This window comes from Salmo salar, chromosome 06 (genome assembly GCF_965601325.2).
Source record: "Salmo salar chromosome 06, fSalSal1, whole genome shotgun sequence".
NCBI classification, from domain to species: Eukaryota; Metazoa; Chordata; class Actinopteri; order Salmoniformes; family Salmonidae; genus Salmo; species Salmo salar.
Window position 1 is genome coordinate 8,143,929 of NC_138296.1, and position 23,109 is coordinate 8,167,037.

At 42.9% G+C, this 23,109-nt stretch overlaps 1 protein-coding gene across 6 annotated transcripts in view; it reads left to right on the forward strand.

Moving 5' to 3' along the window:
• The window catches only part of LOC106594842 (RNA binding protein fox-1 homolog 1), a 743,212-nt gene extending 721,799 nt beyond the window's left edge, over positions 1-21,413 (forward strand). For 4 of the 6 annotated variants that reach the window (XM_082976289.1, XM_082976291.1, XM_082976285.1 and 1 more), the window contains 2 exons: positions 14,245-14,320; positions 17,603-21,413. In XM_082976289.1, the coding sequence (XP_082832415.1) occupies positions 14,245-14,320; positions 17,603-17,725 (199 nt within the window). In that variant the 3' untranslated portion in view covers positions 17,726-21,413. Of the gene's footprint in view, positions 1-7,974; positions 8,028-14,244; positions 14,321-17,602 lie in introns of all 6 variants that reach the window. The other 2 variants (XM_082976287.1, XM_082976286.1) reach the window with 1 other exon arrangement.
• The last annotated feature ends 1,696 nt before the right edge of the window (positions 21,414-23,109 follow it).

Consider the following 23,109-nt stretch of genomic DNA (forward strand, 5'->3'; position numbering starts at 1 on the left):
GACCCGTAATATACACATACACACAATGATACAACATGGGACGAGACCCGTAACATACACACACACACACACAATGATCAACACGGGACGAGACCTTTAACATACACACACACACACACACACACACAATGATACAACACGGGACGAGACCCGTAACATACACACACACAATGATCAACACGGGACGAGACCTGTAACATACACACACACACACAATGATACAACACGGGACGAGACCCATAACATACACACACACAATGATACAACACGGGACGAGACCCGAGCACACACACAATGATACAACATGGGATGAGACCCATAACATACACAAACACACAATGATACAACACGGGACAAGACCCGTAACATACACACACACACAATGATACAACATGGGACGAGACCCGTAACATACACACACAATGATACAACACGGGACGAGACCCGTAACACACACACACAATGATACAACACGGGACGAGACCCGTAACATACACACACAATGATACAACACGGGACGAGACCCGTAACATTCACACACACACACAATGATACAACACGGGACGAGACCCGTAACATACACACACACAATGATACAACACGGGACGAGACCCGTAACATACACACACACACACACAATGATCAACACGGGACGAGACCTGTAACATACACACACACACACACAATGATACAACACGGGACGAGACCCGTAACATACACACACACACAATGATACAACACGGGACAAGACCCATAACATACACACACACAATGATACAACACGGGACGAGACCCGTAACACACACACACAATGATACAACACGGGACGAGACCCGTAACATACACACACACAATGATCAACACGGGACGAGACCTGTAACATACACACACAATGATACAACACGGGACGAGACCCGTAACATACACACACACAATGATCAACACGGGACGAGACCTGTAACATACACACATACACACAATGATACAACACGGGACGAGACCCATAACATACACACACACAATGATACAACACGGGACGAGACCCGAGCACACACACAATGATACAACATGGGATGAGACCCATAACATACACACACACACAATGATACAACACGGGACAAGACCCGTAACATACACACACAATGATACAACACGGGACGAGACCCGTAACATTCACACACACACACAATGATACAACACGGGACGAGACCCGTAACATACACACACACAATGATACAACACGGGACGAGACCCGTAACATACACACACACACACACAATGATCAACACGGGACGAGACCTGTAACATACACACACACACACACAATGATACAACACGGGACGAGACCCGTAACATACACACACACAATGATACAACACGGGACGAGACCCGTAACATTCACACACACAATGATACAACACGGGACGAGACCTGTAACATACACACACACAATGATACAACACGGGACGAGACCTGTAACATACACACACACAATGATACAACACGGGACGAGACCTGTAACATACACACACACAATGATACAACACGGGACGAGACCTGTAACATAAACACACACAATGATACAACACGTGATGAGACCCGTAACATACACACACACAATGATTCCACACGGGACAAGACCCGAACACACACAAGTGCACAACGATACAACACGGGACGAAACCTGAACACACAGAAGCGAACAATGATACAACACAGGACGAGACCCGTAACATACACACACACAATGATACAACACGGGACGAGACCTGTAACATACACACACACACAATGATACAACACGGGACGAGACCTGTAACATACACACACACAATGATACAACACGGGACGAGACCCATAACATACACACACACACAATGATACAACACGGGACGAGACCCGTAACATACACACACACAATTATACAACACGGGACGAGACCCATAACATACACACACACAATTATACAACACGGGACGAGACCCGTAACATACACACACACACAATGATACAACACGGGACGAGACCCGTAACATACACAAACACAATGATACAACACGGGACGAGACCCATAACATACACACACACAATGATACAACACGGGACGAGACCCGTAATATACACATACACACAATGATACAACATGGGACGAGACCCGTAACATACACACACACAATGATACAACACGGGACGAGACCCGTAACATACACACACACAATGATACAACACGGGACGAGACCCGAACACACACACAATGATACAACATGGGACGAGACCAGTAACATACACACACACAATGATACAACACGGGACGAGACCTGTAACATACACACACACACAATGATACAACATGGGATGAGACCCATAACATACACACACACAATGATACAACACGGGACGAGACCTGTAACATACACACACAATGATACAACACGGGACGAGACCCGTAACATACACACACACACACACAATGATCAACACGGGACGAGACCTTTAACATACACACACACACACACACACACACAATGATACAACACGGGACGAGACCCGTAACATACACACACACAATGATCAACACGGGACGAGACCTGTAACATACACACACACACACAATGATACAACACGGGACGAGACCCATAACATACACACACACAATGATACAACACGGGACGAGACCCGAGCACACACACAATGATACAACATGGGATGAGACCCATAACATACACAAACACACAATGATACAACACGGGACAAGACCCGTAACATACACACACACACAATGATACAACATGGGACGAGACCCGTAACATACACACACAATGATACAACACGGGACGAGACCCGTAACACACACACACAATGATACAACACGGGACGAGACCCGTAACATACACACACAATGATACAACACGGGACGAGACCCGTAACATTCACACACACACACAATGATACAACACGGGACGAGACCCGTAACATACACACACACAATGATACAACACGGGACGAGACCCGTAACATACACACACACACACACAATGATCAACACGGGACGAGACCTGTAACATACACACACACACACACAATGATACAACACGGGACGAGACCCGTAACATACACACACACACAATGATACAACACGGGACAAGACCCATAACATACACACACACAATGATACAACACGGGACGAGACCCGTAACACACACACACAATGATACAACACGGGACGAGACCCGTAACATACACACACACAATGATCAACACGGGACGAGACCTGTAACATACACACATACACACAATGATACAACACGGGACGAGACCCATAACATACACACACACAATGATACAACACGGGACGAGACCCGAGCACACACACAATGATACAACATGGGATGAGACCCATAACATACACACACACACAATGATACAACACGGGACAAGACCCGTAACATACACACACAATGATACAACACGGGACGAGACCCGTAACATTCACACACACACACAATGATACAACACGGGACGAGACCCGTAACATACACACACACAATGATACAACACGGGACGAGACCCGTAACATACACACACACACACACAATGATCAACACGGGACGAGACCTGTAACATACACACACACACACACAATGATACAACACGGGACGAGACCCGTAACATACACACACACAATGATACAACACGGGACGAGACCCGTAACATTCACACACACAATGATACAACACGGGACGAGACCTGTAACATACACACACACAATGATACAACACGGGACGAGACCTGTAACATACACACACACAATGATACAACACGGGACGAGACCTGTAACATACACACACACAATGATACAACACGGGACGAGACCTGTAACATAAACACACACAATGATACAACACGTGATGAGACCCGTAACATACACACACACAATGATTCCACACGGGACAAGACCCGAACACACACAAGTGCACAACGATACAACACGGGACGAAACCTGAACACACAGAAGCGAACAATGATACAACACAGGACGAGACCCGTAACATACACACACACAATGATACAACACGGGACGAGACCTGTAACATACACACACACACAATGATACAACACGGGACGAGACCTGTAACATACACACACACAATGATACAACACGGGACGAGACCCATAACATACACACACACACAATGATACAACACGGGACGAGACCCGTAACATACACACACACAATTATACAACACGGGACGAGACCCATAACATACACACACACAATTATACAACACGGGACGAGACCCGTAACATACACACACACACAATGATACAACACGGGACGAGACCCGTAACATACACAAACACAATGATACAACACGGGACGAGACCCATAACATACACACACACAATGATACAACACGGGACGAGACCCGTAATATACACATACACACAATGATACAACATGGGACGAGACCCGTAACATACACACACACAATGATACAACACGGGACGAGACCCGTAACATACACACACACAATGATACAACACGGGACGAGACCCGAACACACACACAATGATACAACATGGGACGAGACCAGTAACATACACACACACAATGATACAACACGGGACGAGACCTGTAACATACACACACACACAATGATACAACATGGGATGAGACCCATAACATACACACACACAATGATACAACACGGGACGAGACCTGTAACATACACACACAATGATACAACACGGGACGAGACCCGTAACATACACACACACACACACAATGATCAACACGGGACGAGACCTTTAACATACACACACACACACACACACACACAATGATACAACACGGGACGAGACCCGTAATATACACACACACACAATGATACAACATGGGACGAGACCCGTAACATACACACACACAATGATACAACACGGGACGAGACCTGTAACACACACACACACAATGATACAACACGCGACGAGACCCGTAACATACACACACACAATGATACAACACGGGACGAGACCCGTAACATTCACACACACAATGATACAACACGGGACGAGACCCGAAACATACACACATACGCAATGATACAACACGGGACGAAACCTGAACACACAGAAGCGAACAATGATACAACACGGGACGAGACCCGAAACATACACACACAATGATACAACACGGGACGAGACCCGTAACATTCACACACACACACACAATGATACAACACGGGACAAGACCCGTAACATACACACACACAATGATACAACACGGGACGAGACCCGTAACATACACACACACACAATGATCAACACGGGACGAGACCTGTAACATACACACACACACACACAATGATACAACACGGGACGAGACCCATAACATACACACACACAATGATACAACACGGAACGAGACCCGTAACATTCACACACACAATGATACAACACGGGACGAGACCCAAAACATACACACACATGCAATGATACAACACGGGACGAAACCTGAACACACAGAAGCGAACAATGATACAACACGGGACGAGACCCGTAACATACACACACACAATGATACAACACGGGACGAGACCCATAACACACACACACACAATGATACAACACGGGACGAGACCCGTAACATACACACACACACAATGATACAACACGGGACGAGACCTGTAACATACACACACATACAATTATACAACACGGGACGAGACCCATAACACACACACACACAATGATTCAACACGGGACGAGACCCGTAACATACACACACACACAATGATACAACACTGGACGAGACCTGTAACATACACACACACAATGATACAACACGGGACGAGACCCATAACATACACACACACAATGATACAACACGGGACGAGACCCGTAATATACACATACACACAATGATACAACATGGGACGAGACCCGTAACATACACACACACAATGATACAACACGGGACGAGACCCGTAACATACACACACACACAATGATACAACACGGGACGAGACCCGAACACACACACAATGATACAACATGGGACGAGACCAGTAACATACACACACACAATGATACAACACGGGACGAGACCTGTAACATACACACACACACAATGATACAACATGGGATGAGACCCATAACATACACACACACAATGATACAACACGGGACGAGACCTGTAACATACACACACAATGATACAACACGGGACAAGACCCATAATCATCTGCGCAATACAAGCGGCATGAAAGTCAAAACAACACAGCACAGGTACTCACACGACCAACGGACATTGTAACAATAATGGACAAGACCCGTTGTGAACAAGGGATCCACTATACAATTACTAATCAATGGGAATGGGGACCACCTGTGCGTAATGACAGCGTCACGGAGGGATCCGTTCACCTAATTTCAGTTTATGTGACAAAACAAGCAAATATAGTGTAGAGAATCTTTGTACAGTCTAAATATATTTTCCATTAACAAAAATATTGTTTTTTCAGCTGTTTGAAGCTGGTGTACAAAACCGGGAAAAAAAATGCAAAATAAAACAAAACTTAAGAAGGGAAATAGCTCACATAGAACAGATCTACCAATGAGAATGACAGAGCAATTACTCACATTTCTATGTGAATTTATTTGGGTTGCCAAAAAAGTAACATATTGCAGCTTTAGTTATTAAAACCTGTTAAATTCTGAGCGGTTGTTTTGAGCCCTTTACAGGCCCAGGGAGTTTGGGGGGTTTCATTTGAAAAGCTACAGGTCTTGTCTTTTTGGAAATTGAACACAAATCTTACAGCTGCCATGTCATTAGAGAGCTCGAGTAACAGTCCTCTCTGCTTCATATTGACATGTTTCTGGGGAGGACTGTTAGAGAGCTAGAGTAACAGTCCTCTCTCTCTGCTTCATATTGACATGTTTCTGGGGAGGACTGTTAGATAGCTAGAGTAACAGTCCTCTCTGCTTCATATTGACATGTTTCTGGGGAGGACTGTTAGATAGCTAGAGTAACAGTCCTCTCTGCTTCATATTGACATGTTTCTGGGGAGGACTGTTAGATAGCTAGAGTAACAGTCCTCTCTGCTTCATATTGACATGGTACTGGGGAGGACTGTTAGAGAGCTAGAGTAACAGTCCTCTCTGCTTCATATTGACATGTTTCTGGGGAGGACTGTTAGAGAGCTAGAGTAACAGTCCTCTCTGCTTCATATTGACATGTTTCTGGGGAGGACTGTTAGAGAGCTAGAGTAACAGTCCTCTCTGCTTCATATTGACATGTTTCTGGGGAGGACTGTTAGAGAGCTAGAGTAACAGTCCTCTCTGCTTCATATTGACATGTTTCTGGGGAGGACTGTTAGAGAGCTAGAGTAACAGTCCTCTCTGCTTCATATTGACATGTTTCTGGGGAGGACTGTTAGAGAGCTAGAGTAACAGTCCTCTCTGCTTCATATTGACATGTTTCTGGGGAGGACTGTTAGAGGGCTAGAGTAACAGTCCTCTCTGCTTCATATTGACATGTTACTGGGGAGGACTGTTAGAGAGCTAGAGTAACAGTCCTCTCTGCTTCATATTGACATAGTTTTCATATGTATTATGCTTCAGATTCTCTACTTTTCAAATTAAATCCTTTGTCCCATCCTCTCCTCTACATCATCCCTCTTTCTCCCTAAACCTCTTCTTTACTTCATCCTCTACCCCTCCATCTCTGAATCATCCCTCCCACACTCTCCCAACGCCCTTCCCCACGTCCCTCCCCCATCCCATCTTCTCTTTCCTCCTGTCTTACCCTCCCCTCCCCCTCTCCAGATTTTACCCCTCAGACAGCACAGGTGTATTGTGAATCTTCCCCCCACCTCCTTACCCTCCATGCCCCCGTCTTCCCCTCTCCTCCCTCCCCCTCCCCAGATCTCCCCTCAGAAAGCACAGTGCTATTGTGAATCTTATCTTCTCTTGCAGAAATAATTTGGTCCTCCTTGCAGCAGATGAAATGTCTTGTAACACCTCTACAGGTAATCATAAATACAGATAGATATAGAATACAACTCAGTATCAAATTACATTACCCCCTCTCTATCTCTCTCTCTCTGTCCCTCTCCCTCTCTCCCTCTCTCCCTCTGTCCCTCTGTCCCTCTGTCACTCTCTCGCTCTCTCTCTCTCTTCTCTCTCTCTCTCTCTCTCGTCTCTCTCTCACTTTCTCTCTCTGTCTCTCCCTCTATCTCTCTCTTGTCTCTCTCTCCATCGCTCTCTCGCTCTGTCTCTCATCCTCACCCTAGCAGATATTACAACTGGTGTCATGATGTCTCATAGAAGGCCCTTCGTAGAGCTTCGTAGTCAATTGTCATGAACAGGATTCACTATTTCATTAGCAGTTATAACAACTGGTATCATGATGTCTAGTGGCAGGCCCTTTGTAGAGCTTCGTAGAGTTGTCATGAACAGGATTTACTATTTCATAAGCAGATATAACAACTGGTGTCATGATTTGCTATGTCATTAGCAGTTATAACAACTGGTGTCATGATTTACCATGTCATTAGCTGTTATAACAACTGGTGTCATGATTTACCATGTCATAAGCAGTTAGAACAAATTGTGTCATGATTTACTATGTCATTAGCAGTTAGAACAACTGGTGTCATGATGTAAAATGTAATTAGCAGTTATAACAACTGGTGTCATGATTTACTATGTCATTAGCAGTTATAACAACTGGTGTCATGATTTACTATGTCATTAGCAGTTATAACAGCTGGTGTCAAGATTTACTATGTCATTAGCAGTTACAACAACTGGTGTCATCTATGACTGATGGTTTATTAGGAACCAGTATTAGTGATAAACTACATTTGGCTGTTAGTAGAGATTGTAGCTCAGTATAGTAGAGACTGTACTGCAGGTCAGTGTAGTAGAGACTGTAGGTCAGTATAGTAGAGACTGTAGGTCAGTATAGTAGAGACTGTAGGTCAGTAGACTATAGGTCAGTATAGTAGAAACTGTAGGTCAGTATAGTAGAGACTGTAGGTCAGTATAGTAGAGACTATATTTCAGTATAGTAGAGCCTGTATTTCAGTATAGTAGAGAGTCTAGGTCAGTATAGTAGAGACTGTACTGCAGGTCAGCATAGTAGAGACTGTAGGTCAGTATAGTAGAGACTGTAGGTCAGTATAGTAGAGACAACTGGTATCATGATGTCTAATGGCAGGCCCTTTGTAGAGCTTTGTAGAGTTGTCATGAACAGGATTTACTATTTCATTAGCAGGCATAACAACTGGTGTCATGATTTACTGTGTCATTAGCAGTTATAACTGGTGTAATGATTTACTATGTCATTAGCTGTTATAACAACTGGTGTCATGATTTACCGTGTCATTAGCTGTTATAACAACTGGTGTCATGATTTACCATGTCATTAGCTGTTTTAACAACTGGTGTCATGATGTACTATGTCATTAGCAGTTATAATAACTGGTGTCATGATTTACTATGTCATTAGCAGCTATAACAGCTGCTGTCATGATTTACTATGTCATTAGCAGTTATAACAACTGGTGTCATCTATGAATGATGCTCTATTAGGAACCACTATTAGTGATAAACTACATGTGGCTGTTAGTAGAGACTGTAGCTCAGTATAGTAGAGACTTTGCTGCAGGTCAGTGTAGTAGAGACTGTAGGCCAGTGAAGTAGAGACTGTAGGTCAGTATAGTAGAGACTGTAGGTCAGTACAGTAGAGACTGTAGGTCAGTACAGTAGAGACTATAGGTCAGTATAGTAGAGACTGTATTTCAGTATAGTAGAGACTGTAGGTCAGTATAGTAGAGACTGTAGGTCAGAATAGTAGAATACTGTAGGTCAGTATAGTAGAGACTGTACTGCAGGTCAGTGTAGTAGAGACTGTATGTCAGTATTTTAGAGACTGTAGGTCAGTATAGTAGGTTCTGTATTTCAGTATAGTAGAGACTCTAGGTCAGTATAGTAGAGACTGTACTAAAGGTCAGTGTAGCAGAGACTGTAGGTCAGTATAGTAGAGACAATAGGTCAGTATAGTAGACTTTACTGTAGGTCAGTGTAGTAGAGACTGTAGGTCAGTATAGTCGAGACTGTAGGTCAGTATAGTCGAGACTGTAGGTCAGTATAGTAGAGACTGTAGGTCAGTAGACTGTAGGTCAGTATAGTAGAGACTGTAGGTCAGTAGACTGTAGGTCAGTATAGTAGAGACTGTAGGTCAGTATAGTAGAGACTGTAGGTCAGTATAGTAGGTGCTGTATTTCAGTATAGTAGAGACTGTACTGCAGGTCAGTGCAGTAGAGACTGTACTGAAGGTCAGTGCAGTAGAGACTGTAGGTCAGTATAGTAGAGACTGTAGGTCAGTATAGTAGAGACTGTAGGTTAGTATAGTAGAGGCTGTAGGTCAGTAGACTGTAGGTCAGTATAGTCGAGACTGTAGGTCAGTATAGTAGAGGCTGTAGGTCAGTAGACTGTAGGTCAGTATAGTAGAGACTGTAGGTCAGTAGACTGTAGGTCAGTATAGTAGAGACTGTAGGTCTGTATAGTAGAGACTGTAGGTCAGAATAGTAGATACTGTAGGTCAGTATAGTAGAGACTGTACTGCAGGTCAGTGTAGTAGAGACTGTATGTCAGTATTTTAGAGACTGTAGGTCAGTATAGTAGGTGCTGTATTTCAGTATAGTAGAGACTCTAGGTCAGTATAGTAGAGACTGTACTGAAGGTCAGTGTAGCAGAGACTGTAGGTCAGTATAGTAGAGAGAATAGGTCAGTATAGTAGACTTTACTGTAGGTCAGTGTAGTAGAGACTGTAGGTCAGTATATTAGAGACTGTAGGTCAGTATAGTAGAGACTGTAGGTTAGTATAGTAGAGACTGTACTGTAGGTCCGTATAGTAGAGACTGTAGGTCAGTATAGTAGAGACTGTAGGTCAGTATAGTAGATACTGTAGGTCAGTATAGTCGAGACTGTAGGTCAGTATAGTCGAGACTGTAGGTCAGTAGACTGTAGGTCAGTATAGTAGAGACTGTAGGTCAGTATAGTAGAGACTGTAGGTCAGTATAGTAGAGACTGTAGGTCAGTATAGTAGGTGCTGTATTTCAGTATAGTAGAGACTCTAGGTCAGTATAGTAGAGACTTTACTGAAGGTCAGTGCAGTAGAGACTGTAGGTCAGTATAGTAGAGACTGTAGGTCAGTATAGTAGAGACTGTAAGTCAGTATAGTAGAGGCTGTAGGTCAGTAGACTGTAGGTCAGTATAGTAGAGACTGTAGGTCAGTAGACTGTAGGTCAGTATTATAGAGACTGTAGGTCTGTATAGTAGAGACTGTAGGTCAGTAGACTGTAGGTCAGTATAGAAGAGACTGTAGGTCAGTATAGTAGAGACTGTAGGTCAGTATAGTAGAGACTGTAGGTCAGTAGACTGTAGGTCAGTATAGTAGAGACTGTAGGTCAGTATAGTAGAGACTGTAGGTCAGTAGACTGTAGGTCAGTATAGTAGAGACTGTAGGTCAGTATAGTAGAGACTGTAGGTCAGTATAGTAGAGACTGTAGGTCAGTAGACTGTAGGTCAGTATAGTAGAGACTGTAGGTCAGTATAGTAGAGACTGTAGGTCAGTAGACTGTAGATCAGTATAGTAGAGACTGTAGGTCAGTATAGTAGAGACTGTAGGTCAGTATAGTAGAGACTGTAGGTCAGTAGACTGTAGGTCAGTATAGTAGAGACTGTAGGTCAGTAGACTGTAGGTCAGAATAGTAGAGACTGTAGGTCAGTAGACTGTAGGTCAGTATAGTAGAGACTGTAGGTCAGTAGACTGTAGGTCAGAATAGTAGACTGTAGGTCAGTAGACTGTAGGTCAGTATAGTAGAGACTGTAGGTCAGTAGACTGTAGGTCAGTATAGTAGAGACTGTAGGTCAGTATAGTAGAGACTGTAGGTCAGTAGACTGTAGGTCAGTATAGTAGAGACTGTAGGTCAGTAGACTGTAGGTCAGTATAGTAGAGACTGTAGGTCAGTAGACTGTAGGTCAGTATAGTAGAGACTGTAGGTCAGTATAGTAGAGACTGTAGGTCAGTATAGTAGAGCAGGTTGGTGAGACTGAATAACACCGTCCAAATGTAATGGGGATTAACACACCTACGCACACACAGACACACGCACGCAGACACACACACACACACACACACAAGCACACATACACAATGTCCAAAACTAATGGGAATTAACTGAGCCTAATCGCACAGCGCTGGGCCCGTATGCAAATCAGCTTATTTATATTTGCAAGCCAGGCTGCTGATTGGCTGTTATCAGTATGCGCGGGCAGTCAGGCTCAGAGGGGGAGATTAGAACTCTGCTATCGCCAACGCTTCTGCTCACTGCCCCTCAGAACTCTGGGATATGGAACCGCTCTCTGGGGGTTTTAGTTTTAAGATGTCTGTCCGTCTGTATCTCTCTGTCTCTCTGTCTGTCTCTCTGTCCGTCTGTCTGTCTGTCTCTCTGTCCGTCTGTCTGTCCGTCTGTCCGTCTGTCCGTCTATCCGTCCGTCTGTCTGTCTCTCTCTCTCTCTCTCTCTCTCTCTCTCTCTCTGTCTGTCTGTCTCTGTCTGTCTGTGTCCCTGTCTGTCTCTCTGTATCTCTGTCTCTCTGTATCTCTGTCTATTTGTATGTCTCTCTGTATGTCTCTGTCTGTCTCCCTCTCTTTTTCTTTCGTTCTTTCTCTCTAACTGTTCTTTCTCTCTAGCTCTCTCTCTCTCTCTCTCTCTCTCTCTCTCTCTGTCCCTCTAACTCTGTTCTTCCTCTCTGTCTCTCTAACTCAGTTCTTTCTCTCTATCTCTGTCTCTCTAACTCTGTTCTTTCACGCTATCTCTGTCCCTCTAACTCAGTTCTTTCTCTCTATCTCTGTCTCTCTAACTCTGTAATTTCTCTCTATCTCTGTCTCTCTAACTGTAATTTCTCTCTATCTCTGTCTCTCTATCTCTGTTCTTTCTCTCTATCTCTGTCTCTCTAACTCTGTAATTTCTCTCTATCTCTGTCCCTCTAACTCAGTTCTTACTCTCTATCTCTGTCTCTCTAACTCTGTAATTTCTCTCTATCTCTGTCTCTCTAACTGTAATTTCTCTCTATCTCTGTCTCTCTATCTCTGTTCTTTCTCTCTATCTCTGTCTCTCTAACTCTGTAATTTCTCTCTATCTCTGTCTCTCTATCTCTGTTCTTTCTCTCTATCTCTGTCCCTGTAACTCTGTTCTTTCTTTTGAAATCTCTCACAAACTTTTGTTCTTTTTGTCGGTCTGCGCTTTCTCTTTCTTTGTCGCTCTGTCTCTGTGTCTGTCTCTCTATCTGTTTTACTGTCTGTCTCTCTGTCTGTCTGTCTCTGTCACTCTCGCTCTCTCGATATGAAAAAGTGACCAATCCTTTTCTTGTTAGGGTAAAACCTGCTGTATTCACTATGACATATAAAGCCAATGTTCTTCAGTTTTTTTAATTTCTTATTAAACGTATTGAGATGTAGTAGGAAAGAAGGTTATGACCTTTTTTATGTACTGGAGGATATTTGCAGTCACAGGTTCAAAGTTGTTTCATACATTCACAGATGCTGAGTCTTCTGTTTCTGCACTGAGATGGTTCATAGTTGTTTCATACATTCACAGATGCTGAGTCTTCTGTTTCTGCACTGAGATGGTTCAAAGTTGTTTCATACATTCACAGATGTTGAGTCTTCTGTTTCTGCACTGAGATGGTTCAAAGTTGTTTCATACATTCACAGATGTTGAGTCTTCTGTTTCTGCACTGAGATGGTTCAAAGTTGTTTCATACATTCACAGATGCTGAGTCTTCTGTTTCTGCACTGAGATGGTTCAAAGTTGTTTCATACATTCACAGATGTTGAGTCTTCTGTTTCTGCACTGAGATGGTTCAAAGTTGTTTCATACATTCACAGATGCTGAGTCTTCTGTTTCTGCACTGAGATGGCTGTTACATGTGACTTTGGCTCCATTCAAATGAATCCTAAGAGTTACAGAACACGTACAAGACATTGATGTACTGTGTGTGTGTTTATGTGTGTGTGTGTGTGTGTGTGTGTGTGTGTGTGTGTGTGTGTGTGTGTGTGTGTGTGTGTGTGTGTGTGTGTGTGTGTGTGTGTGTGTGTGTGTGTGTGTGTGTGTGTGTTTGGTTTTGATGATGGGTACTGATGGTGTTTGTTGTTGTCTCATGTGTTTCCATAGTTACGGACCAGTATATGCTGCGGACCCCTACAACCACCCACTTGCTCCAGCAGCCACATACAGCATTGGTGCCATGGTAAAACACACTCACACACCTCTGTCTCTCTCTCTATCTCTCTCTGTCCTCTCACTCCCTCTCTACATCTCTCTCTCCTCTGCCTCTCTTTATCTCTGTCACACTATTCCCCTCTATCTACCTCTCTCTGTCTCCCCTTCTTTCCTTCTCTTTCTGTCTCCTTCATCCTCTCTCTCTGTCTCCTCTTCTTTCATCCTCTCTCTGTCTCCCCTTCCTTCCTCCTCTCTCTCTCTTTCCTCCTCTCTCTCTGACTCCCGTTCCTTCCTCCTCTCTCTCTGTCTCCCCTTCCTTCCTCCTCTCTATCTGTCTGTCTCCTCTTCCTTCCTCTTCTCTGTCTCCCCTTCCTTCCTCCTCTCTGTCTCCCCTTCCTTCCTCCTCCTCTCTCTGTCTCCTCTTCCTTCCTCCGTTCTCTCTGTCTCCCCTTCCTTCCTCCTCTCTCTCTGTCTCCCCTTCCTTCCTCCTCCTCTTTCTGTCTCCCCTTCCTTCCTCCTCTCTGTCTCCCCTTCCTTCCTCCTCCTCTCTCTGTCTCCTCTTCCTTCCTCCGTTCTCTCTGTCTCCTCTTCCTTCCTCCTCTCTCTCTGTCTCCCCTTCCTTCCTCGTCTCTCTCTGTCTCCCCTTCCTTCCTCCTCTTTCTCTGTCTCTTTCCTCGTCTCTCTCTGTCTCTTTCCTAGTCTCTCTCTGTCTCCCCTTCCTTCCTCGTCTCTCTCTGTCTCCCCTTCCTTCCTCCTCTCTCTCTGTCTCTTTCCTAGTCTCTCTCTGTCTCCCCTTCCTTCCTCGTCTCTCTCTGTCTCCCCTTCCTTCCTCCTCTTTCTCTGTCTCTTTCCTCGTCTCTCTCTGTCTCTTTCCTAGTCTCTCTCTGTCTCCCCTTCCTTCCTCGTCTCTCTCTGTCTCCCCTTCCTTCCTCCTCTTTCTCTGTCTCCTCTTCCTCCTCTCTCTCTGTCTCTCCTTCCTCCTCTCTCTCTCTCGCCTTCCTCCTCTCCTCTCTTGCCATCAGGTGTTTTTTTCATTCTCTCTTGCTTTTCTGTGTTTCCTTGTCTTCCTCCGTTCATCCACCTCTCCCTCAATCTGTCCCTCTTCATCTGTCCCTCCCTCTCCCTGAGGGACAGACAGACGGGTGGGCGGGCGGGCATGCGAACGGACGGACAGACAGACAGACAAATACATCTACTCCGCTAACACACGCATGATGCATTGTGATGTGATTCCATCAAACACAACAAAAAGAGAACGGTGTAGATGTTGTTATTACTGATGTTATTATATGATCTCTCCATGTATTAACCCATTGTTTCTCACCCCTCTGAGTAGCCCCTGGCATGATGGCCTGGCATGTCTGCTGGCATGAGGTGTCTTGGTGCACGCTGCATGTGGGGGGGCCATGTCATCCCACTGGGTTTGTAACGGTAACCTAACAAACGGTAAATGGCAGTTAGCTGGTCAGGAAGTAGTGTGTGGAGGGTATTCTACACAGCAGTCAGCCAATGAGTTTCACAAGTAGACTTAGGAAAGTGCTTTACATATACAGTACATATCTTTACATATACAGTACATAACTTTCGATATACAGTACATAACTTTACATATACAGTACATAACTTTACATATACAGTACATCTCTTTATGGCTGTTGTTTGCATAGAATTAGAAAAAAATATATGAGAAGAATATCTCTATGGTTACGCGTGTGTTTCAGAATGCTTTACATATATCTCTATGGTTATGCGTGTTTCAGAATGCTTTACATATATCTCTATGGTTACGTGTGTGTTTCAGATGCTTCACATATATCTCTATGGTTACGCGTGTGTTTCAGAATGCTTTACATATATCTCTATGGTTACGTGTGTGTTTCAGAATGCTTTACATATATCTCTATGGTTACGCGTGTGTTTCAGAATGCTTTACATATATCTCTATGGTTACGCGTGTGTTTCAGAATGCTTTACATATATCTCTATGGTTGCGCGTGTGTTTCAGAATGCTTTACATATATCTCTTTGGTTACGCGTGTGTTTCAGATGCTTTACATATATCTCTATGGTTACGCCTGTGTTTCAGATGCTTTACATACAGTATATCTCTATGGTTACCTGTGTGTTTCAGATGCTTTACATACAGTTTATCTCTATGGTTACCTGTGTGTTTCAGATGCTTTCAGATGCTTTACATACAGTTTACCTGTGTGTTTCAGATGCTTTACATACAGTTTATCTCTATGGTTACCTGTGTGTTTCAGATGCTTTACATTTATCTATATGGTTACCTGTGTGTTTCAGATGCTTTACATTTATCTATATGGTTACCTGTGTGTTTCAGATGCTTTACATACAGTTTATCTCTATGGTCACGCATGTTTCTGAATGATTTGCATATGTCTCTATGGTTTTGCATATGTTTCAGAATGCTATAGAAGTACATTACTATATATCAGTGTCTCCACGATTGTGTTCGGATTTTCTGTGATATTTGCAGGTAAAAATGCTTGATTATGCTTCAGCAATTCTGACATTTTGCATGGAAATATGCAATGATTTTGTCCAATTTGTCGTGAAAATACGCTGATGAGGGAAAAGGTTTTTGACGCGAGGCTTGATTTAACCATATTATGCTGTGAAAGTGTGGTGATTGGTTGAAATTGCAAGTACTCATTTTGTTCTGCGGCGATGGGTCAGTTTAATGTGATAACATTGCGATGATTTGACTGTTTTATGCGGAAATAGTGCAGCGATCCATCAAATTTTCAGGCCCTCACATAATATCTGGGAAATTGTTGACTTTGATAAAAATGTTGCGATTGTAAAATTGCTGATATATATTCACACATTATCTCTATGGTTATGTGTGTGTTTCAGAATGCTTACATTATCTCTATGGTTATTTGTGTGTTTCAGAATGCTTACATTATCTCTATGGTTATGTGTGTGTTTCAGAATGCTTACATTATCTCTATGGTTATGTGTGTGTTTCAGAATGCTTACATTATCTCTATGGTTATGTGTGTGTTTCAGAATGCTTACATTATCTCTATGGTTATTTGTGTGTTTCAGAATGCTTACATTATCTCTATGGTTATGTGTGTGTTTCAGAATGCTTACATTATCTCTATGGTTATGTGTGTGTTTCAGAATGCATACATTATCTCTATGGTTATGTGTGTGTTTCAGAATGCTTACAATATCTCTATGGAGGTGTGTGTTTTAGATCTTTACATGGTTATGGTGGTGTGTGTTTCACAATGTTATAGAAGAACAGTACTATATACAGGATACCTTTGTGTTTCAGAATGCGTTTGCCCCGTTGGCTGATGCCAAGACGAGGAGTCATGCTGACGACGTGGGTCTGGTGTTGTCCTCCCTGCAGGCTAGTATATACAGGGGAGGTTACAGCCGCTTCGCCCCATACTAACCCACCAACCAACCTCCCTAAAACCATACAACAACCAATTACTACCCTACCAACCAACCAACCTCCCCACAACCAAACAACAACCAATCCTTTCTGACAGAGACACAACCGACCAACCAGTATATGAGAGAGAGAGAGAGAGAGAGAGAGAGAGAGAGAGAGAGAGAGAGAGAGAGAGAGAGAGAGAGAGAGAGAGAGAGAGAGAGAGAGAGAGAGAGAGAGAGAGAGAGGACTTTGAGGCCTGGGTATTGCAATATATGCTGTTGATCATGATTTTAGCAGCTCCTAAGAGAAAGGGAAATCAGTCAACTAAAAAGAAGGGATATTTATACCTCAGATATTGTGTGCTGTTCATTTTGATACAGTGGGTTTTTAATTTGTAAAGGTTAGTAGATTGTCCGTGTTGGTAGAGCTATAGAAGAGCTACTAGATTTAAAACCTTACCATTATTAAACAACACATTTCAACTGTTAGGGCTCCGTGAAAAGACAAACCAATCCTGTAAAATACATCATAGAATGTGATCCCGTTTTGTAAGAGTGTTTACATGATTGTAGGGTTCGGATTCCTTTGACATTCCCTCTGTTAACGTCTACGTTGTTTCCTAGCTACTGGGGTTAGGATTAGGATTGGGGTTAAAGTTAAGGACTGGGCAAGTGTTAGGGTTAGGATTAGGATTAAGGTTGGGGTTATGTTAGGTTAGGATTGGGGTTAAAGTTAAGGACTGGGCAAGTGTTAGGGTTAGGATTAGGATTAAGGTTGGGGTTAGGTTAGGATTAGGTTTAAGGTTGAGGTTAGGTTAGGGCTGAAGCTCAGGGTTAGGATTAACGTTAGGGTTGGGGAGGTGGGGGTTAAATGGGGTACTAGAAAGGCACCGAAAAGTTGCAAGATCGAGTCCCCGAGCTGACAAGGTAAAAATCTTGCATTCTACCCCTGAACAAGGCAGTTAACCCACTGTTCCTAGGCCGTCATTGTAAATAAGAATTTGTTCGCAACTGACTTTCCTAGTTAAATGATGTTAAAATAAAAATTAGACCAGGTAAAGGGAAAGAAAGAGATGGAGGGGAGGTGGGGGTAAAATGGGGTACTATAAAGCCACAACACAGTGCTGTGTCATTATTTGACCATGTGATGGGAAAGAGAGAGATGGAGCGGAGGTGGGGGTAAAATGGGGTACTATAAAGCCACAACACAGTGCTGTGTCATTATTAGACCAGGTGAAGGGAAAGAGAGAGATGGAGCGGAGGTGGGGGTAAAATGGGGTACTATAAAGCCACAACACAGTGCTGTGTCATTATTAGACCAGGTGATGGGAAAGAGAGAGATGGAGCGGAGGTGGGGGTAAAATGGGGTACTATAAAGCCACAACACAGTGCTGTGTCATTATTAGACGATGTGATGGGAAAGAGAGAGATGGAGCGGAGGTGGGGGTAAAATGGGGTACTATAAAGCCACAACAGTGCTGTGTCATGATTAGACCAGGTGATTGGAAAGAGAGAGATGGAGGGGAGGTGGGGGTAAAATGGGGTACTATAAAGCCACAACACAGTGCTGTGTCATTATTAGACCAGGTGATGGGAAAGAGAGAGATGGAGGGGAGGTGGGGGTAAAATGGGGTACTATAAAGCCACAACACAGTGCTGTGTCATTATTAGACCAGGTGATGGGAAAGAGAGAGATGGAGGGGAGTAGTTGTTTGTGAATGGTGCGTAGTCGGCAGCGTGCTAGCTAGCCAGCGAGGACGTTGATGTGTGGATTAGATCATGATCGTTGTGATTGTCATCGTTTATCACTCAAAGCCAAAGGTTCAAATGTTCCCGAGGTGTTCCATCTGTGTGTACAGTCAGATTTTACAGAGAATAACTTATTATTGGTAGAGGACAGAGAGTCTGCTTCCCAAATGGACCCCTATTCCCTATATAGGGCCCTATATGCCTCTGGTCAAAGTAGTGCACAATATAATGGGAATAGGGTGCCATAGGGCCCTGTTCAATGTAGTGCACTATATAGGGAATAGGGCTCGGGTCTAAAGTAGTGCACTATATAGGGAATAGGGTGCCAAAGGGCCCTGTTCAAATTAGTGCACTAAGTAGGGAATAGGTTGCCATTTGGGAGGCATGTGTTTTTTTCTCCATGGAGGGTTTACTGTTGAAACCATCATCTAGTCCCTTTAGTCAAAACCCTTTATAGAGTAGGTCATCCCATAGTAATAATAATGATACTGATACAGATGTTGTTTTTATAGAAATTACAGTATATCCATTGATATAGTTGCTGACTTTTATATTATGGGAGAGATTTAAAAAAAAAAAAAAAATGATGTCTATATTCACCTTCTCTATTTTACCTTTCTGTTTCGTTTTTTTTTTCTTCCAAAAATTATACGACTGATTATTTGTACCCGATGAAACAAAATATATATATATATATATATAACTACAATGTATTAATGGAGACGTTTGAGCTGTGCAATGAAGGTGTTCTCTTAAACACAAAATACACAACTGTAATGTTTTAGATGTAGGCTATTATACCAACGGTTAGGGAAAGCTTTCCTCATTTTTTTATGGTGTCATCATATCCAGATGTATAATGACACACTACAAGTAATGCGATCATAATGTAGATATTATCATAGCATTTTTGTCAACTGTACTATTTTGCAGACACACACACAGCCTGTACATGGTCTTCACTACTACTAGGCTGTAAAACATGTCAGTGTCCTATATGTTGCTGATGTTTGTTAGTTAGGCTTTATTTTTTACATTGACTTGTCTTTCTTTTGGGTTTTGATATCATTTTTAATGTGACCTCCTTTGTAATGTTATTTTCTAGAACTCAGCCTTTACACTTTGAAAAACTGTTTGATTATTGAGAAAATTAGAAATATATATGACTTGTGAAAAAGATGATGTATATGTAAATATGAAGATGAAGTTGTTGTTGATTAAAGTGCTCCAGGGGCGAGAAAGGAAACACCCAGCTCACCTCACGCAGCTGAATACTTCCTTCCAGCCTTCTTTCCTTCCTGATATCCTCCCTCCTTTCTTCCTACACCTTGTTTACAATTTAACCTGATCAGAGGTGTTTGTCACATATCTCAGTTTTGTATTTATAAGAAGAAAAAAAATATTCAGAAATACGACCGATGAAAAAGGCAGTGGCATCTGCAGGTTGTGGGATTTAGCCCCATCCTGCAGGTTCTGGAGTTAAGTCCCATCCAGTTTGCAGGTTCTGGAGTTAAGTCCCTCCCTGTTGGCAGGTTGTGGGATTTAGCCCCATCCTGCAGATTCTGGGAGTTAAGTCCCATCCAGTTTGCAGGTTCTGGGGTTAAGTCCCTTCCTGTTGGCAGGTTGTGGGGTTTAGCCCCATCCTGCAGATTCTGGGGGTTAAGTCCCATCCAGTTTGCAGGTTCTGGGGTTAAGTCCCTCCATGTTGGCAGGTTGTGGGGTTTAGCCCCATCCTGCAGATTCTGGGGGTTAAGTCCCTGTCCTGTGTTTGCTGAACCATCAGTCGGCATGGCAACACGTATCCTGGCTACACCACCGCGTGTCTCTGTCCCTACCCTCTACATCCTCTGCTTCCATAGGTGTTGTGATCAGATACCCCCTCCCCTGTCCTTGTATGTGCATGCACTATGGTTCTTCCACTTAACAATAACCATCAATAAAGTTTGTCAAGATAAGCAGACTGTCTGGGCTCTACTATATTATCACTCTCTTTTGATTTATTTCTTTACATTTTCTGAAGAAAATTACCAGAGTTTCTCCTGTTCTGACCAGATGGAAAGGAATTCCTACCTGGCCAATAGTTTCTCCTGTTCTGACCAGATGAAATCGAATCCCCACCTGGCCCAGAGTTTCTCCAGGTCTGACCAGATGGAATTGAATCTCCTGGCCCAGAGTTGTTCCTGGTCAGATCAGATGGTCAGGAAAAACTCATTGCCTTTTAAACTCCTTCAGACACAGGACCAAACAAGAGAGAATGGTGACTTGTGATTTAAGGTATTATTTCCAACCCAGGTATATTTAAAACTAGGTATATATCAGATCAGGTATATTTAAAACCAGGTATATATCAGATCAGGTATTGTTCAGAGACAGGTATATTTAAAACCAGGTATATATCAGATCAGGTATTGTTCAGAGACAGGTATATTTAAAACCAGGTATATATCAGATCAGGTATAGTGCCTCACCCAGGTATATTTAAAACCAGGTATATATCAGATCAGGTATAGTGCCTCACCCAGGTATATTTAAAACCAGGTATATATCAGATCAGGTATTGTTCAGACCCAGGTATATTTAAAACCAGGTATATATCAGATCAGGTATAGTGCCTCACCCAGGTATATTTAAAACCAGGTATAAATCAGATCAGGTATAGTTCAGACCCAGGTATATTTAAAACCAGCTATATATCAGATCAGGTATATTTAAAACCAGGTATATATCAGATCAGGTATTGTTCAGACCCAGGTATATTTAAAACCAGGTATATATCAGATCAGGTATAGCTCAGAGACAGGTATATTTAAAACCAGGTATATATCAGATCAGGTATTGTTCAGACCCAGGTATATTTAAAACCAGGTATATATCAGATCAGGTATAGCTCAGAGACAGGTATATTTAAAACCAGGTATATATCAGATCAGGTATTGTTCAGAGACAGGTATATTTAAAACCAGGTATATATCAGATCAGGTATAGTTCAGAGACAGGTATATTTAAAACCAGGTATATATCAGATCAGGTATTGTTCAGAGACAGGTATATTTAAAACCAGGTATATATCAGATCAGGTATTGTTCAGAGACAGGTATATTTAAAACCAGGTATATATCAGATCAGGAATTTTTCCGACCCAGCCAGGAACAGTATATTAGAAAGCCAGTTGTAATATGGATGTCAGCATTAGTTTCTAATTGAAGAATGAAAATAATTACTCTACCATTCCCCAATTTGATTAGTATAATGAGAAAAGCGTCGCCAGAGGTTAGGGAGAAAGATAAGCAATATAAATGTTTAAATGTGATGGAGTCACATTACTGAGGTAATTACTGCCGCTCTGCCACAGTAACCAACAATCAATAATTCACAGATTCCAGGTCACATGTCTCCCTCATGTCATTTACAATTGGTTATTAATTCTGTTATTTAAAAAGGAGAAAAAATTAAAAAACTGTTTCCGTTCTCATTTTTCAGCCTGGTCCTCCAGGAGAAAGAGATGGAGCAAAAGAGGGAGACAGAGAGATGGAGAGAGAGAGAGGAGGAAACAGAGGGGGAGAGATAGAAAGATGGAGCATGGGAGGGAGACAGAGAGACAGAGAGATGGAGAGATGGAGAGAGAGAGGCAGAAACAGAGGGGGAGAGATA